The sequence below is a fragment of the Saccopteryx leptura genome, chromosome 5 (assembly GCF_036850995.1).
Source record: "Saccopteryx leptura isolate mSacLep1 chromosome 5, mSacLep1_pri_phased_curated, whole genome shotgun sequence".
In the NCBI taxonomy this organism is placed as follows: Eukaryota; Metazoa; Chordata; class Mammalia; order Chiroptera; family Emballonuridae; genus Saccopteryx; species Saccopteryx leptura.
Window position 1 is genome coordinate 185,357,427 of NC_089507.1, and position 16,918 is coordinate 185,374,344.

Here is a 16,918-nt window from a genome sequence, read left to right on the forward strand (position 1 = left end):
GACATCACTTAATTGGCAGAACTGCACAGTATTGTGGTGGTCATTTTTGCAGCAAGCTTAGTTGAACCAGAATAAACTTAGAATGGCATGAAAATGCAAAGGGGAGAGAGAAGATAAATGTATAAACCCAATTTCTGGAAAGTTGTTACTACAGGTCTTTCCATAATTAACTTCTCATTCTTCAAGTCTTACCTCCTTAGAAAGGATTTTGTTGATTAACTCTACTCTTCCATTACTTACCATATCACACTGTGTTTATTTTCCTCTAGTCCCTATCACTTCCTGAACTATATTATCTTGACTTATTTACTGGCTCCCCAAATGGAATGCAAGTTCTTGTCTGCCTTGTTCACTACTATGTATCCTGTATTCATATAAGTACCTTATCTATATTAGGTTATTAGTAAGTACTTATTGAATAACTGACTGACTGAAGGAATGAATGACAGCATCCTAAGCATTATACATTGTTCCTCAGCCTGAGAACCACTGCTTGAGCCAGTATGCAAATGCCTCAGTTCACCAAAGAAAATTACTACTGTAAGGCTCTTTATAAATGTGAGTAATGGCTAACCAATAGGTGGCATTGTGGATAGAGCATCAAACTGGAACATTGAGGACCCAGGTTCAAAACCTTGAGGTCGCTGGCCTGAGCGTGGGCTCATCCAGAGCTTGAGTGCCAGTTCACTAGCTTGAGCATGATGTCGCTGGCTTGATCATGCAGTCATAGACATGACCTCATGGTTGCTAGCTTGAGCCCAAGGTCACTGGCTTGAGCAAGGGGTCACTCACTCTGCTGTAGCGCCCTGGTCACATATGAGAAAGCAATCAATGAACAACTAAAGTGCCGCTGCTATGAGTTGATGCTTCTCATCTCTCTCCCAGTCTGTCTGTGCCTCTGTCTCTCTCTGTCTCACTCTGTCTGTCTCTCTCTTTCAAAAAAAAATAAGAAGAAAAGAAGCAATGCCTAGTTAACTGTTCAGTAAATTAAATATTGAAATGCCTGGAAATAGCTAGCTTGCATTTTTTTCTTCTCATTGTTGATTGCATTAAGCTCTCATGATTTGTCACCACAGGCAACATTTTCACCCCCTCCACCTACAACAAAATTCTTAATTATTGAAAAGTATTGTATATGCAATTCTTGATTGCATTATCTTTTCATTTCTATGCATACATTTTGTCATTTGCATTTCTAAATATATACAGGTCAGAATGAATTGGATTAGAAAATTTGGATGTCAAGATGCATATTATTAAAGTGGATAAGGCATAATTAAATTAAACCTAGCAGAGGAATAATATAAAATATGTAAGGGCAACTGCTTTGTCTATGCTACCACCCATGAAAAAGAAAAGAGCTGATATTATCTCTTTCCAAGATGATTTACAGAGTCTAGTATAAAAAAAGTGTTCATAAATGTTTTTAGAACAATACATTTTCTTGGCATTTTATTCTAAAGGAGATGTTGCAGACTGATTAAATTCGGCGTTTTTTAGAACCAATGAAAAATCACGCTCATTAAAAAAGAGAGGGAGATGCAATCAAATAATAAAACTTTACTTAGCATAATACCTGAGACATACTACATTTTATCCCAAGCCACCATCAATTATAAGATACATTATTTTATATTCAACTGAGAAAGGAAAACACTGCCAATAAAAATTATATGATGCCATTGATGTTAAGAAATGTCTTGATTAAAAGGGGGGTCATACATCTTAGGATCAGTAAAATTTGGTAGATATGATGGTAGATACTCAATAAATATTTGAAAAATGAGTGAATGGAAGATGGTCTTAGTCTGTTTGAGCTACTATCACAAAACTACCCTAGACTGGGAGAGTTAAGACAATAGAAATGTATTTCTCACAGTTTCAGAGGCTGGATGTCTGACCCCAGAGTGCCAGTATGACTGGGTGAGGACCATCTTCCAGTGTGCAGACTTCTTGTTATATCCCTGACTAGCGGAAATGTGAGCGAACTCTCTGGGGCCTCTTTTATAAAGGCACTAACCCAATTCCCAAGGACTCTGCCAATCACCTCCCAAAGGCCCTACTTCCTAATACTATCACCTTTGGCATTAGGTTTTCAATATATGAATTTTGGAGGAATACAAATATGCAGACTATAGCAGATGAATAGATCAATGGACACGTAGACGAATGCTTGATCTGAACTCTGAAAGCAAGAACTCAAGTTGGCTCACGCATATCCATCAAAACAACTGGCATGATATTTTTATACACTGGTTAATAAAGTATTGGAATAATAGCATTAAGGACAGGTTAATTTAAACAGAAAGAAAAGAGATGGAAATGCCAAGTAAGCCATGAGTGTGGAGCATTCTAGAACGAGGAGTTACAGAAAGCTTCAGTTCCTTTAGTCTTTATGGGATCATTTTATTGAAGAATTGAGAAAGCTCCAGGACACTTATTTGCTTCTGGGGAAGAGATTATTGTCTGTTAACAGTTCAAATCTAGTTTTCCAGAGTGAACCCTTCTTTTCCAGAACTTTCTATTGCCATATTTGAGAGCCAAATTCTGAAACTGAATTTTGAAAATATGTTCATAGAATCATAATACTAGAGCTGGGATGTACCATAAAAATTAAAACCCAGTCCTCTTGTTCTAAAGATCTATAAATGTATCCTTTCATTCACTCATTTATTTGCTCATTCCAGAAATAGTTCCTGGATGCTAAACATACAACAGACTCTGTACTAAGTACATAGGATTTAGCACTAGAGGAGACAAATGATTAAGCAGACAATTAAATCAATGACTGTCTGCCATGACAGGGAAGGACAGGGTGCCCCCCAAGCTCACAGAAGAAAGCATGGATGAGGACACTGAGGCCTGGAGATACTGTGCCTTGTGCAAATTATAGTAATCTAGGGTTATATTTGAATCTTGGCTCCATAGAGACATTCACATAAGAAATACTCTTATTTTTTATATTAGTGAGCTAGATCAATGTAATTGGTAAATCATACATTTGATCATTAATTTAATTATTTAACAGTAAATTATTGGTAAGTCATACATTGCCGCAGCATTCTTCTAATTGACACATTATTCCAGGCACTTTAGACAGCACTTGTTTCAAGATTCCTTCACATTCAGAAATCTCCAGTGGTTTCTGTTTTGTACCAAATCAAACAGAAGTTCTTTACCTGGTATTCAAGGCTGTTTATAAGACAGCCCATCATATCTTCGATAAGCCACACTGAAGTAATACTACTTCCTGGACACACCTTGGACCATGCCATCTCTAGTCTTTGCTCATGTTGTTCCCCCAGCCTATGATGCCCTCTGCACTGGTGAATTCTCTCCATTTTCTGTGAGACCCTTATCATTTAAGCCCTCCTTCTTTAACTGAGAAGGCAGAGTGCCAAGCACGTGGGAATCAGATTCAGGCTGCTTGTGGGACTCCAGCACCAGCTGCATGACTTTTGAGTGTCATAAAAAGGCTCAGATATTAATAAACCTTCTTTATAGTGTCATTGTAATGATCAGGTTAGGAAAAAGCTTACCCAAAAAAGTAAAATACTTATCACAGAACTGGTTACAATAATATGTATTATTCTATGCTCCCTAATTCTTTTTGGTGTTCTTTTTATCCTACCTATAACCTACTGTCTTATTGTTATTTACATATACTACTTTCTTCTCATCAGCATTGTTAGGGAGCAAATGTGGGCTCAGTGTTTTTTGTTCACCTATGAATCACCTATAATACCGAGCATACTGCCATATACACAGCAGGTTTCAATCAAGCCTTTGAAAGGATAAATGAAGAACAGAAGAGATGCATGGATGAATGGATGCATGATGTAATGAGGTCCAGCACTGGTGCCATTTGCATCTATGTCCACAAAGCAGACTGACTTTAGAAACAAGCCTGTCAAATAAGTTGGCAATAATTCTAGAGCAAATTTGCATATAAAAGAACTACCCAGCCCTGGCCACTTTGCTCAGCAACAGGGCATCAGCCCAGGATGTGGATGTCCTGGGTTTGATTCCTGGTCAGGGCACACAGGAGAAAGGACCATCTGCTTCTCCACCCCTCCCCTTTCTCATCTCACTCTCTCTTTTCCTCCTACAGCCATGGCTTGATTGGTTCCAGTGTATCTGCCCCGGTGCTGAGCATGGCTCCATGGAGCTTCCTCCTCAGGCACTAAAAATAGTTCGGTTGCGAGCTTAGCTCCAGATGGGCAGATCATTGGCCCAGACAGGGTTGCAGGGTGAATCCTGGCCAGGGTGCATCTGAAAGTTTGTCTTTCTGCTTCCCCGCCTCTCACTTAATTAAAAAAAAAAAGAACTACCCACATTTCTTCAACATTCTCTTCTCTTTGTGAAAGAGCAGACCCTTGCACATCCACCTAGCCAAGGCTTTTTGAAGAGCAGAAGAGATGTTTTCTAATGAGACACTATCTCATTAGAGTATCTTCATTTCTCATTCCTGAGAGTGGTTTCTTTTATCACTCCTTGTGGTCTCTGAGAAGAGATTCTGGAAGTTCAGGATGAAGCCAGGGCAGGAAAGGACAGGGCAGCCCTGTGCGTTCTAGGCTGAGCATTTCATTTAATGTTATGACCTGGAGAGAACCAGAGGCTTTGCCAGACTCCTTGTATTGTATTTAGAAAGACTTGTCCTGAAATTCACCTCTGCAGAAAGATCTGGTCTCAGCAGACATCCAGGTGTGTCTGGCCCTATTCACTCTTCTTTTTTTTTTTTTTTTTTTTTTTAACTTTCTCTCTTCTTTTTTTTTTTTTTTGCATTTTTTCTGAAGCTGGAAACAGGGAGAGACAGTCAGACAGACTCCCACATGCGCCCGACCGGGATCCACCCGGCACGCCCACCAGGGGCGAAGCTCTGCCCACCAGGGGGCGATGCTCTGCCCATCCTGGGCGTTGCCATGTTGCGACCAGAGCCACTCTAGCGCCTGGGGCAGAGGCCACAGAGCCATCCCCAGCGCCCGGGCCATCTTTGCTCCAATGGAGCCTTGGCTGCGGGAGGGGAAGAGAGAGACAGAGAGGAAGGCGCGGCGGAGGGGTGGAGAAGCAAATGGGCGCTTCTCCTGTGTGCCCTGGCCGGGAATCGAACCCGGGTCCTCCGCACGCTAGGCCGACGCTCTACCGCTGAGCCAACCGGCCAGGGCTCACTCTTCTTTATAAACATTAGGATACTGCATCTCCAGTTCTGTGGGTTGTATGAACTGTCTTCTAAGTACATAGTATCAACGTAGAAGCCTACTTTTCAACGCAGTGGACTGAGGTCTGCAGCTGGGGTGCATTTGTCATCTGTCCTCCACTTAGCTACATGCCCATCAAACCTTTCCAAATGTGAGAAGTCCTCGCATTCTAAATATATAGTGAGATATATGTGTTTAAAATCTCCCACTCTTAAAAAAAAAAAATCTCCCACTCTTCAGGTTTGTGGTTCAAATAGCATTTGGAATCGTGCCTTGAAGAAAGTGGGCGTTTCATAGATATTTTTAAATACATGTTAAATGAAATAAAGGTTGCTCTGAAAAGCCATTTTGTAAGATACATTCATGATTGTCAATAATACTGTTGCTTTTCTCTCCAGAAAGCATTATACTACTTCTTAAAGGCAGCAAAGGCCGGGAGTGCAAATGCCATGGCATTTATAGGAAAGGTACATGCTTTCTCTTGATGGATAACTTTCATTTCCTGAAGACCTAGGAACTTAACAGGTATCAGCTGATTGAACCCAGTGCTGGGTACAGGGACGCAGGCCCCTTTCACGGAAGCCGCTGAGAAGGGCACTTGACTACACACTGAAGGGAATATTGCTGAGGTGATAGTTTGAGAAGAAAGCCCAGGAAACTGGTTGCTCTCTGGGACACCGAAAGCAACCCTGCAGGTGCACCTGTCCCAGGGCTCCTTGACTGCATATAGCTCAACCTCCCTACCATGGCCCCTCCCCCTGGCATGTAACAGGGAATTGGGGCTCCTTGTGCCTCGAATACTGGTGCAGTCCTCAATGCAATGAGGTACCTCCTTCCTTAACTCCAAGAAGGAGGTTCAGCTCCAGCCTGACTGAAGCCCCTCATCATTCGTGCGCCTCTGGCAGGAGGCCCCTCTGGCTCCCAGGCCTCTCTAGTGGAAAAGGCATATTCTTTCTCCTTCAAAGCCACTCGCTCTGCCCAGTGCTGCCCGTGGCTCCCTGCAGCCAGCTTGCATTTATCAGTAACCATGGGAACAGTGGCCAGCTCCCAGAAGTGCTACAGACAGTAAATTTAAATGCAAGGAATCATGAAAAAACACAAACAGGGCCCATTTTTTTGGTCCTTGGGCAATGTCATTCCAGAATGTACAGAGTTGATTGTTTCTTTAGTTTTTCCTTTTTAAAAAACTGAAGCGAAGAGAACAGAGGGAAAGGGGTTGATAGGAGGGGATAAACCTGAAGGGAAGGGGGGAGGGCGCTATGGGGAGGGGGCAAGGGGAATGTTGAGGGGAACACGGGGGAGGGGAGGGGAAGGGAGGATGCATTCCGGACAACACTAGAATCTATGTAAACACAATAAATTAAAATCAATAAAAAAAAACTGAAGCGAAATTCCTCTAACATAAATTAACCATTTTGAAGTGTACATTTCAGTGGCTTTTACTACGTTCACAGTGTTGTGCAACCATCACCTCTATGTAGTTCTAAAACATTTTCATCACCCTCAAATTCCTTAGTTTTTCACATGCTCTTTTCATTTTTTTTCCTAGATGTACTTAGAAGGAAACGATGCAGCACCACAGAATAATGCTACTGCTTTCAAATACTTTTCCATGGCAGCCAATAAGGTGTGTACTCAGCCCATCTCTGCAAACACATAAAAACCCGTGGCTTTCATTACATACACCTCAGTGCTGGAGAGTCGGCTCCAAAGCCCCATGCCCGACTAATAGGCCCCGGAGGAGTTTCGTGTTCGAGAGAAGAATACTGTCAATAATAAAATATGGAGTTCGGGGGGAGGGGGACACGTCTTGACTTCTTGGTAAGTGGAAAAGGCCAGTGACTTGTGTTGTCCTAGCAGAAGGCCAGACCAAAAAAATCAGCTTTCTACCTCTCCCATGTAAATAAGACCATCTAGCTCAGAAGACAGGAAATAAAAGAGATAAGGACAGAGGAAGGGAAAACTCAATCAATACAGAAGTAAGCTCAGAACAACACCAAGAAATGCCCAGTTTTCTCTCCATCAGTCTTACCCAATAGCCAGAAATCCCTCTGAGCCAAGAGGAAGGTTTGTTAGACAGACAGCCTGGACAAGGTGATGGACAGCAAGGCTCCGGAGACATTTGGTTTGAATGCCAGCCCTGCTACTACTAGCTGTGTGACTGTGGGCAAGTTACTTAACCTTTCTGTGCCTTAGTCTTTCCATCTATGAAATGGGCATATAAGATTTGCCTCATATTGATGTCAGGACTTACTGAGTGGACATTCCCTTGCACCCTGTTGTAAAGCAGGTCGAGCACTGCCTGGCCCCTTGTAAGTGCTCTGTGCCAGCTCTTCCATTTTGCAGCTTGGGGTCAGTTAGATAGAATGAAGTTAAAAAGCATCTCTGAGGCAAACTGGAGTTGATGTGTGAGGGAATATTGAAAGTGTTATATGGCTTCTTTCTTTCTTTCTTTCTTTCTTTATTTTTGTATTTTTCTGAAGCTGGAAATGGGGAGAAACAGTCAGACAGACTCCCACATGCGCCCGACCAGGATCCACCCAGCACGCCCACCAGGGGCTACGCTCTGCCCACCAGGGGCTGATGCTCTGCCCCTCCAGGGGGTCGCTCTGCCGTGACCAGAGCCATTCTAGCGCCTGGGGCAAAGGCCAAGGAGCCATCCCCAGCGCCCGGGCCATCTTTGCTCCAAGGGAGCCTTGGCTGTGGAAGGGGAAGAGAGAGACAGAGAGGAAGGGGGGGGGGGATGGAGAAGCAAATGGGCGCTTCTCCTATGTGCCCTGGCCGGGAATTGAACCCAGTTCCCCCGCACGCCAGGCTGATGCTCTACCGCTGAGCCAACCGGCCAGGGCCACCTATGGCTCCTTTCATTGAAGTTTTTGCCTTGGTTCCTAGGCTCAGTAAGGGCTGGTAGCTGTCAGATAAAACTTAGTAGACTATTCTGAATCCCTTTAGTACAGAAAGAGCTCCTAATCGCAATCCCCATCAACCTGATGTTGGTGAATAGCCTTAATAAACTTTCTATCTCCACATAATAAGGAACATTTTGTTGTCTTACTATGTCATACTGCAACACTAGCTGTAGAGATGTGCTCAGATCTGGGAATATTTTCAACTGTTCTTTTTTAAAAAAAAACCCACACGTTGCTTTCGGAGCCTATTTATAAATGACTAGCACTTGGGGGTTGCTGCAACTGTGGTGTAAATTTCTGAAAAGGCTGGTGGCTCCTCTTCCTTGTAATTTCTATGAAATTGTTGCTCGGCCAGACAGCTGGAGTACCACTCGATTAGGATGACAAGGGAGAGCCAACTGCAATAAGAAGATCTCTTGTCATCTGGCAAACAATACTGATTTGTCAGCCCAGAAGAGTAATACCAGGAAGTTGAGATTGTAAATGAACCCAGCTCCAGCCTATTCAGAGTTGTGTAAGCAGCAGTGATCTGAACTCCTCGTGTTCTAAACCTGAGCTACCTTCCTTTTCAGAGGAAATCTGACACTGTATTTAAGGTAGCTGTTCTGAATAGCATCAGGTGGACATCGCCATATATTCCTCCATCATCACCTGGACAATTTACTAGATTTCTCACTTGGGGTCACTACTAAAGTAAAAGGTTTCTGTCCTCCACTCTTTGCACGTCCATATTCTTCTTTTACTAATTGAAAAAGAAGCATGGCTTTTTTCAATTTGTTTTTAAGTCATGTCAGTACCAGGATGCAAAGATACAGACTTTAAAACCGCTTTTGTCTTTTATTTACTCAAAAACATGAACATTTATCCTACGTGATATTGGGCCCATATTGCACTGTATACTTCTGGTTTTCTCTCTCTGACTCCTGAACACATCGGGTCTCTCCCCACCTGCATACTTCAGTCCTTCATTCTTCCTTCCCAGATTCTCCCATTCTGATTCTACCCACCGCCCAGAGAGAATTTAATCCTCTGTCCCTCCACAAAGCCAGTCTACGTTCCTTGGCTCACATAGTCTTGTCCCTCCTCTGAACCTGCGCTGCATTCATGGCGCACTCTGCTGGAACGTTGCTGCTACCTTAGACCTTCTCTCCTGCTGTCTGAGGCTCAATGCTGAACACCTGAAACTAATACAAAATAATACTGAATGTAAACTGTAATTGAAAAAAAAAATTTAATTAAAAAAAAATGAAAACCAAAAAAATTCAGATAGCTTAGAAAGCGAAATTTCTAATCATTTTATTATCATAGTTAGTAGTTTGATGTATATTTTCCCAGAACTTTTCAATGAAATATATATGTATTTAAAAGAAAACTTCCCGGTGCAGAGAGCTGAGGACCTACTGCTACCTTTAGTAAGGGCAGGCACTCTCTGGCTCGCCTCAGTCTCCACCACTCCATAACCTGGTTTAATGTACTTCTTACATTACCTGGATGGCTACTCCTGACTCGAATGTTCTAAAAGGTACCCTGGCCTTAAAAAGTTGGTGAGTTCCCTGTTCCCAGGGACTCTCTTAGAGAAGGAAAATAATTTGTGCCCACTATTCTAACCTTTCCCCTTCTACTCTTTTTCTCTCTTCTCTCCTTTCATTTCTCTTTCCTCCCTTTTTTCTCAACCCCTAAATGAGGATAACTAGAAGAAGACAGATGTACTAAACTTTATCACATCCATCACACCAGGCCTCACTAACCCCAGACCAGACTATCCCGGTTCTCCTAGGACCACAAGTAGATGTTGTCAGGGAGAAGAAGGAAGAAGAGAGCAGACATATACCACTTGCTTTAAATACAGATGCACCATCCTTAAGAATCTTACAATAGCTGGCCCTTTGATAGTCCTAGGCCCAAACTTTGGAGTCTTAAAGTTGTCTTTAAACTATGTCTTCTCTAGTCATGTGCTATTCCTGTATCATTGAGGGGTACTCTGGCTCCAGCCACAACAATTACATTTAGGTGGTAAGAAGAAATCTGGAGAGTTTGCTATTAGAACTGAAGTTCCTGAGGAAATACTATAAACCAATAAAACAATCCCACAGATCTGCTGAATGAAAGCCAAGTGGGAAAACATGGCTTCTTAGTCACCACAGGGTGAAATTCATGATGGTGGAAAGAAAGATGAGTATGTCTCCTGATGGAGAAGTTACTTTCAGGGTTTACTTTCATCAAGGGTTAAGATGCTAAATAGCAATATATTTAAATGTGTGTGAAGTGCTAAAGTGCTCAATACTCCCTTCCCTAAACTATTCAGAACATATTTCATGAAAAAAAATAATATTTAATCATTAAATGAAAGGAAACATTGGTGATGTTATAAGCAGTCAAATATTCATAAAGAAACATATACCAGTCCTGACCAGTTGGCTCAATGGATAGAGTATTGGCCCAGTATATGGATATTCCAGGTTTGATTCCTGGTCAGGGCACATAGAAGAAGCGACCACCTGCTTCTCTCCCCCTCCCTCTCTCCCTTCTCTGCCTCTTCCCCTCCCACAGCCAGTGGCTCCACTGGTTAGAGCAGTTGTAGACAACCTGGTCCCTACCGCCCACTAGTGGGTGTTCCATCTTTCATGGTGGGTGGTAGTGGAGCAACCAAAGTATAAATAAAAAGATAGATTTAACTATAGTAAGTTGTTTTATAAAGATTTATTCTGCCAAACTTAGCGAAAATCCGACATAAAGTACTTGGTAAGTAATTATTAATATATGCTTTAACTTGCTGTAACTCTGCTTTATCAATTTTATAAAGTAAAGTTACTTCCCTACTTTATAAATCACCATTACTGTGGAACCAGTGGGCAGTTAGAAAATTTTACTACTAACAAAGATACAAAAGTGGGCGGTAGGTATAAAAAGGTTGACTACCCCTGGGTTAAAGTGTGGCCCCTTAGCACTGAGGATAGCTTGGTTGATTTAAGCATAGCCCTTAGACAGGGGTTGCCATGTGGATCCCAGTCAGGGTGCATGCGAGAGTCTGTTTCACTATCTCCCTTCCTCTCACTTAAAAAAAAAAGAAAAGAAAGAAACATACACCAGCAATGCTCAACCATCCATAATTACTGATTGAAATTCACACTCTCTAAAATGTTATTTGGCCATCTGTAGTAACCTCCTTTGACCAAAGCAGGTAACAAGAGGCTGGATATACTTCTCCCTTCTGGAAAGTGCCTATATATCCTTCAAGACCCACCTCAAATGTAACTTTGACAGCTTAATGCCCTCAGACCCTAACCTCACCCAGTCCCTCCTCTAGGTACTCACAACACATTTGATCTGTTTCTACTATAGGACTTAGCACATGTGACATGACCAGTTTCAGATAAGAGGTCCTACTTAGTCAGATCCCACTAACCTGTGAACTTTCTAAGGCAAGGATCGTGGGTTATTCATCTTCTAACTTTGACCTCCCTCTTCTGCCCCATGCCTTTTATGGGGTCACACACAGCAAGCACCAAATAAAGTCTGAATGAAAGATGGAGGAAAGATCTAACTCTCATTTCCCTCTTCTCAGTCAGAGGCAGTTATGAAGGTGTGGAAGGAGAAACTAGAGAGGGTCAGAATAAATTGCCAAATGCCTGATTAGACTGACTTGATTAACCACCTCGGGGGTGAATTGCAACAAGTTTTGAATTATGTGTTAGTAATTTTCCTTACCATGAATTCTTCTAGACCTTTACTTGGATTTTTAAAACTGTTCTAGGGCAATGCAATTGGTCTACATGGGCTTGGTCTTCTTTACTTTTATGGAAAAGGAGTTCCTGTGGTAAGATAAATAATTTCATTATCTTTTCAACATGTTTCTAGCCTTTTATAGGGTAAAATCTGTGGTCATTGATTAATTTAAAGAAATTAGTCTCTATTACCTGGTTTGCCAGACTATCACATCTGATAATAAAGAATAAAATAATGTAGTAAAATGTTTGCCATCTAGAACAACCTTATGTCAAGAATAACAACCCTAATCATTACCTAAGGAATAAAAACCTAATGGAATCATACCTTAGAAATCATCTAAACCCTGAAGATTTTTTGATAAAGAAATTTATCTTCTTGGCATAATCTGTTTTTTGAGTGACCTTCCCCAATAGCTTAAAACTGTCAAAGTAGAAAAAGATATAATTTACATAGAAAATGAGGTAATTATTTTCTAATATAATTAATAATGAAATAAAATGTGTAATACTTATGATACTATTTTAATTAGCCTAAGTCACATAGGGCACTATCTATACTCTTAAAAAAAAGAAAAGTAAAAGGCAATTGTTACCATGGAGTTATACATACACCTCTGAATAATAGAGTATAATTATCTTGCAGAATTATACTGAAGCACTTAAATACTTTCAGAAAGCTGCAGAGAAAGGATGGCCCAACGCACAGTTTCAATTAGGCTTCATGTACTACTGTAAGTGCTATGAATATGATTATTAAGTCTGCTCCTTTTTTACCAAAGATCAAATAGCTGGTGTGTGTGGTTGAGATAGAACATTCAGGCAGCAGTTTGAGTAGGAATGTACAGATAGAAAGAAAGAACTCTATAGTTGGGAAGTGAGGCCAGGAGGTACAAAGTCAGGAAGAGCATCTTTGAAAACCTTAAGTTTAGGGTGCCTTGTGATATCCAATACACATACCTGGAAGCAAGTATGAAACTCACAAGAAAGGCCAAGCTTGGAAAAGAACATTTGTTACATGACAAACATCAACTTGCAGGTGTTTGTTAAGAACAGCTGAGGTTACGAAGGGAAAGGAGAGTGTGAGAGGGAGAAGCAGTGGTCATGGTTAGAAATCTGGCGATCCTCAGTGTCACATTAAAAAGATGGGCAGAGAGGAGTGGGCACAAGAAGACTGAAAAAGCATGGTCAGCAGAACAGGGGAAACTGATCTGAGGGAAGCCAGAGGACAGAACTTTCAAGAAAGAATAAACGTGTACTCCTCTGAAAGCAGTGAGAAGCCTGTTCCCAATTTAAAAAGAAAGCGAAGGAAGGAAGAAGGAAAAGGTTGAGAATCCATGAGACTTGAAGGTATGGCTCTTAGTGAGGTCACTGGTATAGGAGCCAGATGATACAGTGAGTTGAGGTGTGAGTAGAAAGTAAGGAAGTAGATGAGTAGAAATATTCTTGGAAGTGCTGTGCCTTTAAATGGAAGGAGAGAGCCTGACCTGTGGTGGCACAGTGGATAATGCGTCGACCTAGAAATGCTGAGGTCACCGGTTCGAAACCCTTGTCTGGTCAAGGCACATATGGGAGTTGATGCTTCCAGCTCCTCCCCCCTTCTCTCTCTCTGTCTCTCCTCTCTCTCTCTCTCTCTCTCTCTCTCTCTCTCTCTCTCTCTCCTCTCTAAAAATGAATAAATAAAAAGAGAAAAGAAAAGAAAAATTTAAATGGAAGGAGAGAGTTGTAGTGGTAGCATGAGGAGGAACAAGAATGAGGAGGGAGTTGTTTTTAAGATGGTCAGAGATGTAAGTATAATTTTTGACAAAGGAAAGAAAGCCAACCAATGGAAGTGGTTAATGAATCATGGGAGAGATGAGATCATTGATGAAAAGACATTCTGGAAAAGTTGGGTGGCCTTAGGATGTGTATCCTTGACAGAGAGGAGGGACTGCTCATCCTCGGTGATGGAGGCAGCAGGAAAGGATGATGCATATGTAAATCTGGGGGCAGGGAAAGAGGCAAATGAAGAAAGAGAGAGTGAGTGTTACCTTAGTGAGCTAGGAGGTACAAAATTGTCTTCCGAGAGCAAAGGCAAAGTGACCGGGGTAGGAGGGCTCAGAAAGCCGTGAAGATCTGTAATAATTTCTGTGGAGACTGAGACACAGTGGTCAAGACCAGGAAGTCTGAACATAACCGCGTCTCCGCACTAAGTCCTTCCTGTCAGAGGTGAGGCTAGCCTAGCAGCAGACTACATCATCACAGAGGTCAGGTCTGGCCCAAAACTCAGCTAGCATTTTCCCCAGTAGCCTGGGGGAGGGCCTGTTCTGTACTGTTGTGGGGGCTTGCCTAACATGGCCGTATTCTTCTAGTTCATTCTGAGTCGCAGGCTCAGAATCTGTCCGACTCTTTAAGTTTCTAGAATAAGAGTAATAGTAATAGCTAATGTTTATTAGTCTTTACATGTATTAACTCATCTGGCAGATATTCCACAATTTATAGATGAGAAAACTGAGCTATATTGTGGTTAAACATCTTGGTCAAGATCACAGTGAAGCTGGGATTCAAATCCGAGCAATCTGCCTCTAGAGCCTTTGCTCATAGACACTACATAACATGTTTCAAAAGGCTATGAAAATCGACTGTCCAAATGATGTGGAGATGTTTGCCCAAAATCTATGTACTCTTGTTAACCAATGTCATCCTGTTAAATTTAATTTTCTAAATAAATAAAATATATAATAAAAATAATAATAAAGACCATGAAATGTTAATGCCAGAGTGGAATTTAAGGACCAACTAGTGCAAGTCCCTCTTTTTGCAAATAAAGTGCCTGGAGATGCCCAGCTTACAAAAGAGAGCCAGGACAAGAATCCTAGCCTCTGGAGTATGTTGATTCTCTGCCCCTTGCTCCGAGCATGAGTTGAGTCCCAGCAGAGCCGGCTGGAACTGGGATTTGCCTGCTCTGAACTCCCTAGTTCTGGCTGGGAAGAGCTGTACTGCTGTCCTGGAATATAGGGGTAACAAGGATGGAGAGACACATCATGGCGGGGCTTCTGGTCCTCAGCGACCACTATTTGGTCTCCTTTTCACGAACACTGGTTATGCCACATTGAGGAGATATTTTCACAAGACGAAACAGTCCTTCTCCTTCCATGTTCTAAATGGGCCAAGAAGAAAGATTTCTATAGTCTTACTTTTAATCAAACTCAAGCCCTCTCCCCCAAAACAGTGGCACTAGAACAGCTCGACTTTGGGTGGGCTTTCCCCCTCCCGTTTAAAACAGCAGGCATCACTATGACTGTTATATGCACTGATTATAATGTAAAACAATAAGTAAGGGGTGGCTCAAAATAATTTTAATTTTCAGCTGGCTCTGGAGTGTGGAAGGATTATAAACTTGCCTTCAAATATTTTTACTTGGCATCTCAGAGTGGGCAGCCCCTCGCCATATATTACCTGGCTGAAATGTACACAATGGGAACGGGAGTGTTGAGATCGTGCAGAACTGCCGTGAAGGTAACTACTAAGATGTTTTTAAGTACTTTTCATTGATCATACAGAAGAGGTGATACTGGCCTTGAACTGTTGGTGCCTTTGATTTTATCGATATTTCCCCTTTTCTCCCAGCTGATAGTGTCAACACTGACATTTGTCAGGGAGGAAAAGCATGATGTAACTCCAGCTGGGAAACGGAGAAAGAGAAATGACCCCTCTTCCCTTGCATTTGACTTGTCATCAAATTCAGTGCTCCCTCAGAACTCAGTTATGGGGCTCTGGTTCAGCCTTCAATCAAATCGCAAGGGCAATTTGGCACTTCTAGCGGGATTGGGAGATGTGACTTGGGAAGTGAAAGGCTGATGTAGCCTACAAAATGTACTTCACTTCTTCCCCCAAAAAAGCAGGATCCTTAGGTATTTGATGATCTGGTTGACAATGGAAAAAGTTAATTATTTTAGCCTGAGCCAGTGATGTACTTTTCCAGAGAATGCTTTTAGAACCTTAGTGCCCTTCATTGATTGATTAAATCCTTCCACTGCACCAATATAAATACCTCCATGTTGCAATCTGGCCCCTCTGGAACGCATTTCAAAAGCTTCCAGCTAATAATCTATCTTTAGATTTGCTCCCTTGCCAACTTTCTAATGAATTATGTATGGCTAACCTCTTTTGGTTACATAAGGGCTATTCAGCTGAGTTGACATTTGTCCCCATAGAACTCTGCGCAGTTCCCTCACTGTTATGTCACCTACACCTCCAGGCACTGGCTTCCCTTCACTCTCTCCTTTCCACATCATCTGTGGCCTTGTAACTCGCCCTCACAAAGCAGCGGTGCCCAGAAAGGCCCCTTTTTAAAAAACAGAAGTCGACACAGTTTTATCCTGCCAAACAGCCTCTAAGTCAGGAAAGTTTATTACAAAACATAAAATAAGCCTCAGGAAGTTTCAGCTCAAGACCAAAAAAAATACACACTTGTAATCATTGTATCTATGAATGGTATGAACTCTTAACACTAAATAATTTGCAAAAGCCATGCTTTGGACCAGCAGTCCTTGCCTGACCAGCCATAGACGGATGTCCTTTATCTTTCACCTGGAATCAAGTATAAATTGGCTAACCAGTCTGCTTGCTTTCTCCTCCTGTGTACAGCTTTATAAAGGTGTCTGTGAGCTAGGCCACTGGGCTGAGCAGTTCCTGACAGCATACTTTGCCTATAAGGATGGTGATGTAGATTCTTCTCTTGTTCAGTATGCACTGCTGGCAGAAATGGGGTATGAAGTAGCTCAGAGCAATTCAGCATTCATTTTGGAATCTAGTAAGATAACTTAAAATTCCCTAGTCACACATATTCATATATGACTTTACTACAGGGCTATGTTAAGCCTTCCTAATGGAATATCTCCATTTTTTTTTTTTTTTTAGAAAAGGCTAAAATTATTGAAAAAGAGAAAATGTATCCAATGGCACTTCTCCTATGGAATCGAGCTGCCACTCAAGGTATAGAACCTCGATAAAAATGAGCACATTCCTAGCCCTGTCCACTGTTCTCCTCCTGACTTGCTCCCGCCGAGTTCTTGGGCACGCAGGCAGAAAGGCGCAGAATATC

At 41.9% G+C, this 16,918-nt stretch overlaps 1 protein-coding gene across 3 annotated transcripts in view; it reads left to right on the forward strand.

The window, feature by feature from the left end:
- SEL1L2 (SEL1L2 adaptor subunit of SYVN1 ubiquitin ligase) overlaps positions 1-16,918 on the forward strand; it is a 74,811-nt gene that overhangs the window by 43,147 nt on the left and 14,746 nt on the right. For 2 of the 3 annotated variants that reach the window (XM_066385596.1, XM_066385595.1), the window contains 6 exons: positions 5,597-5,665; positions 6,748-6,825; positions 11,862-11,924; positions 12,479-12,566; positions 15,182-15,330; positions 16,735-16,809. In XM_066385596.1, coding sequence (XP_066241693.1) covers positions 5,597-5,665; positions 6,748-6,825; positions 11,862-11,924; positions 12,479-12,566; positions 15,182-15,330; positions 16,735-16,809 — 522 coding nt within the window. Of the gene's footprint in view, positions 1-5,596; positions 5,666-6,747; positions 6,826-11,861; positions 11,925-12,478; positions 12,567-15,181; positions 15,331-16,461; positions 16,628-16,734; positions 16,810-16,918 lie in introns of all 3 variants that reach the window. The other variant, XM_066385594.1, reaches the window with a different exon arrangement.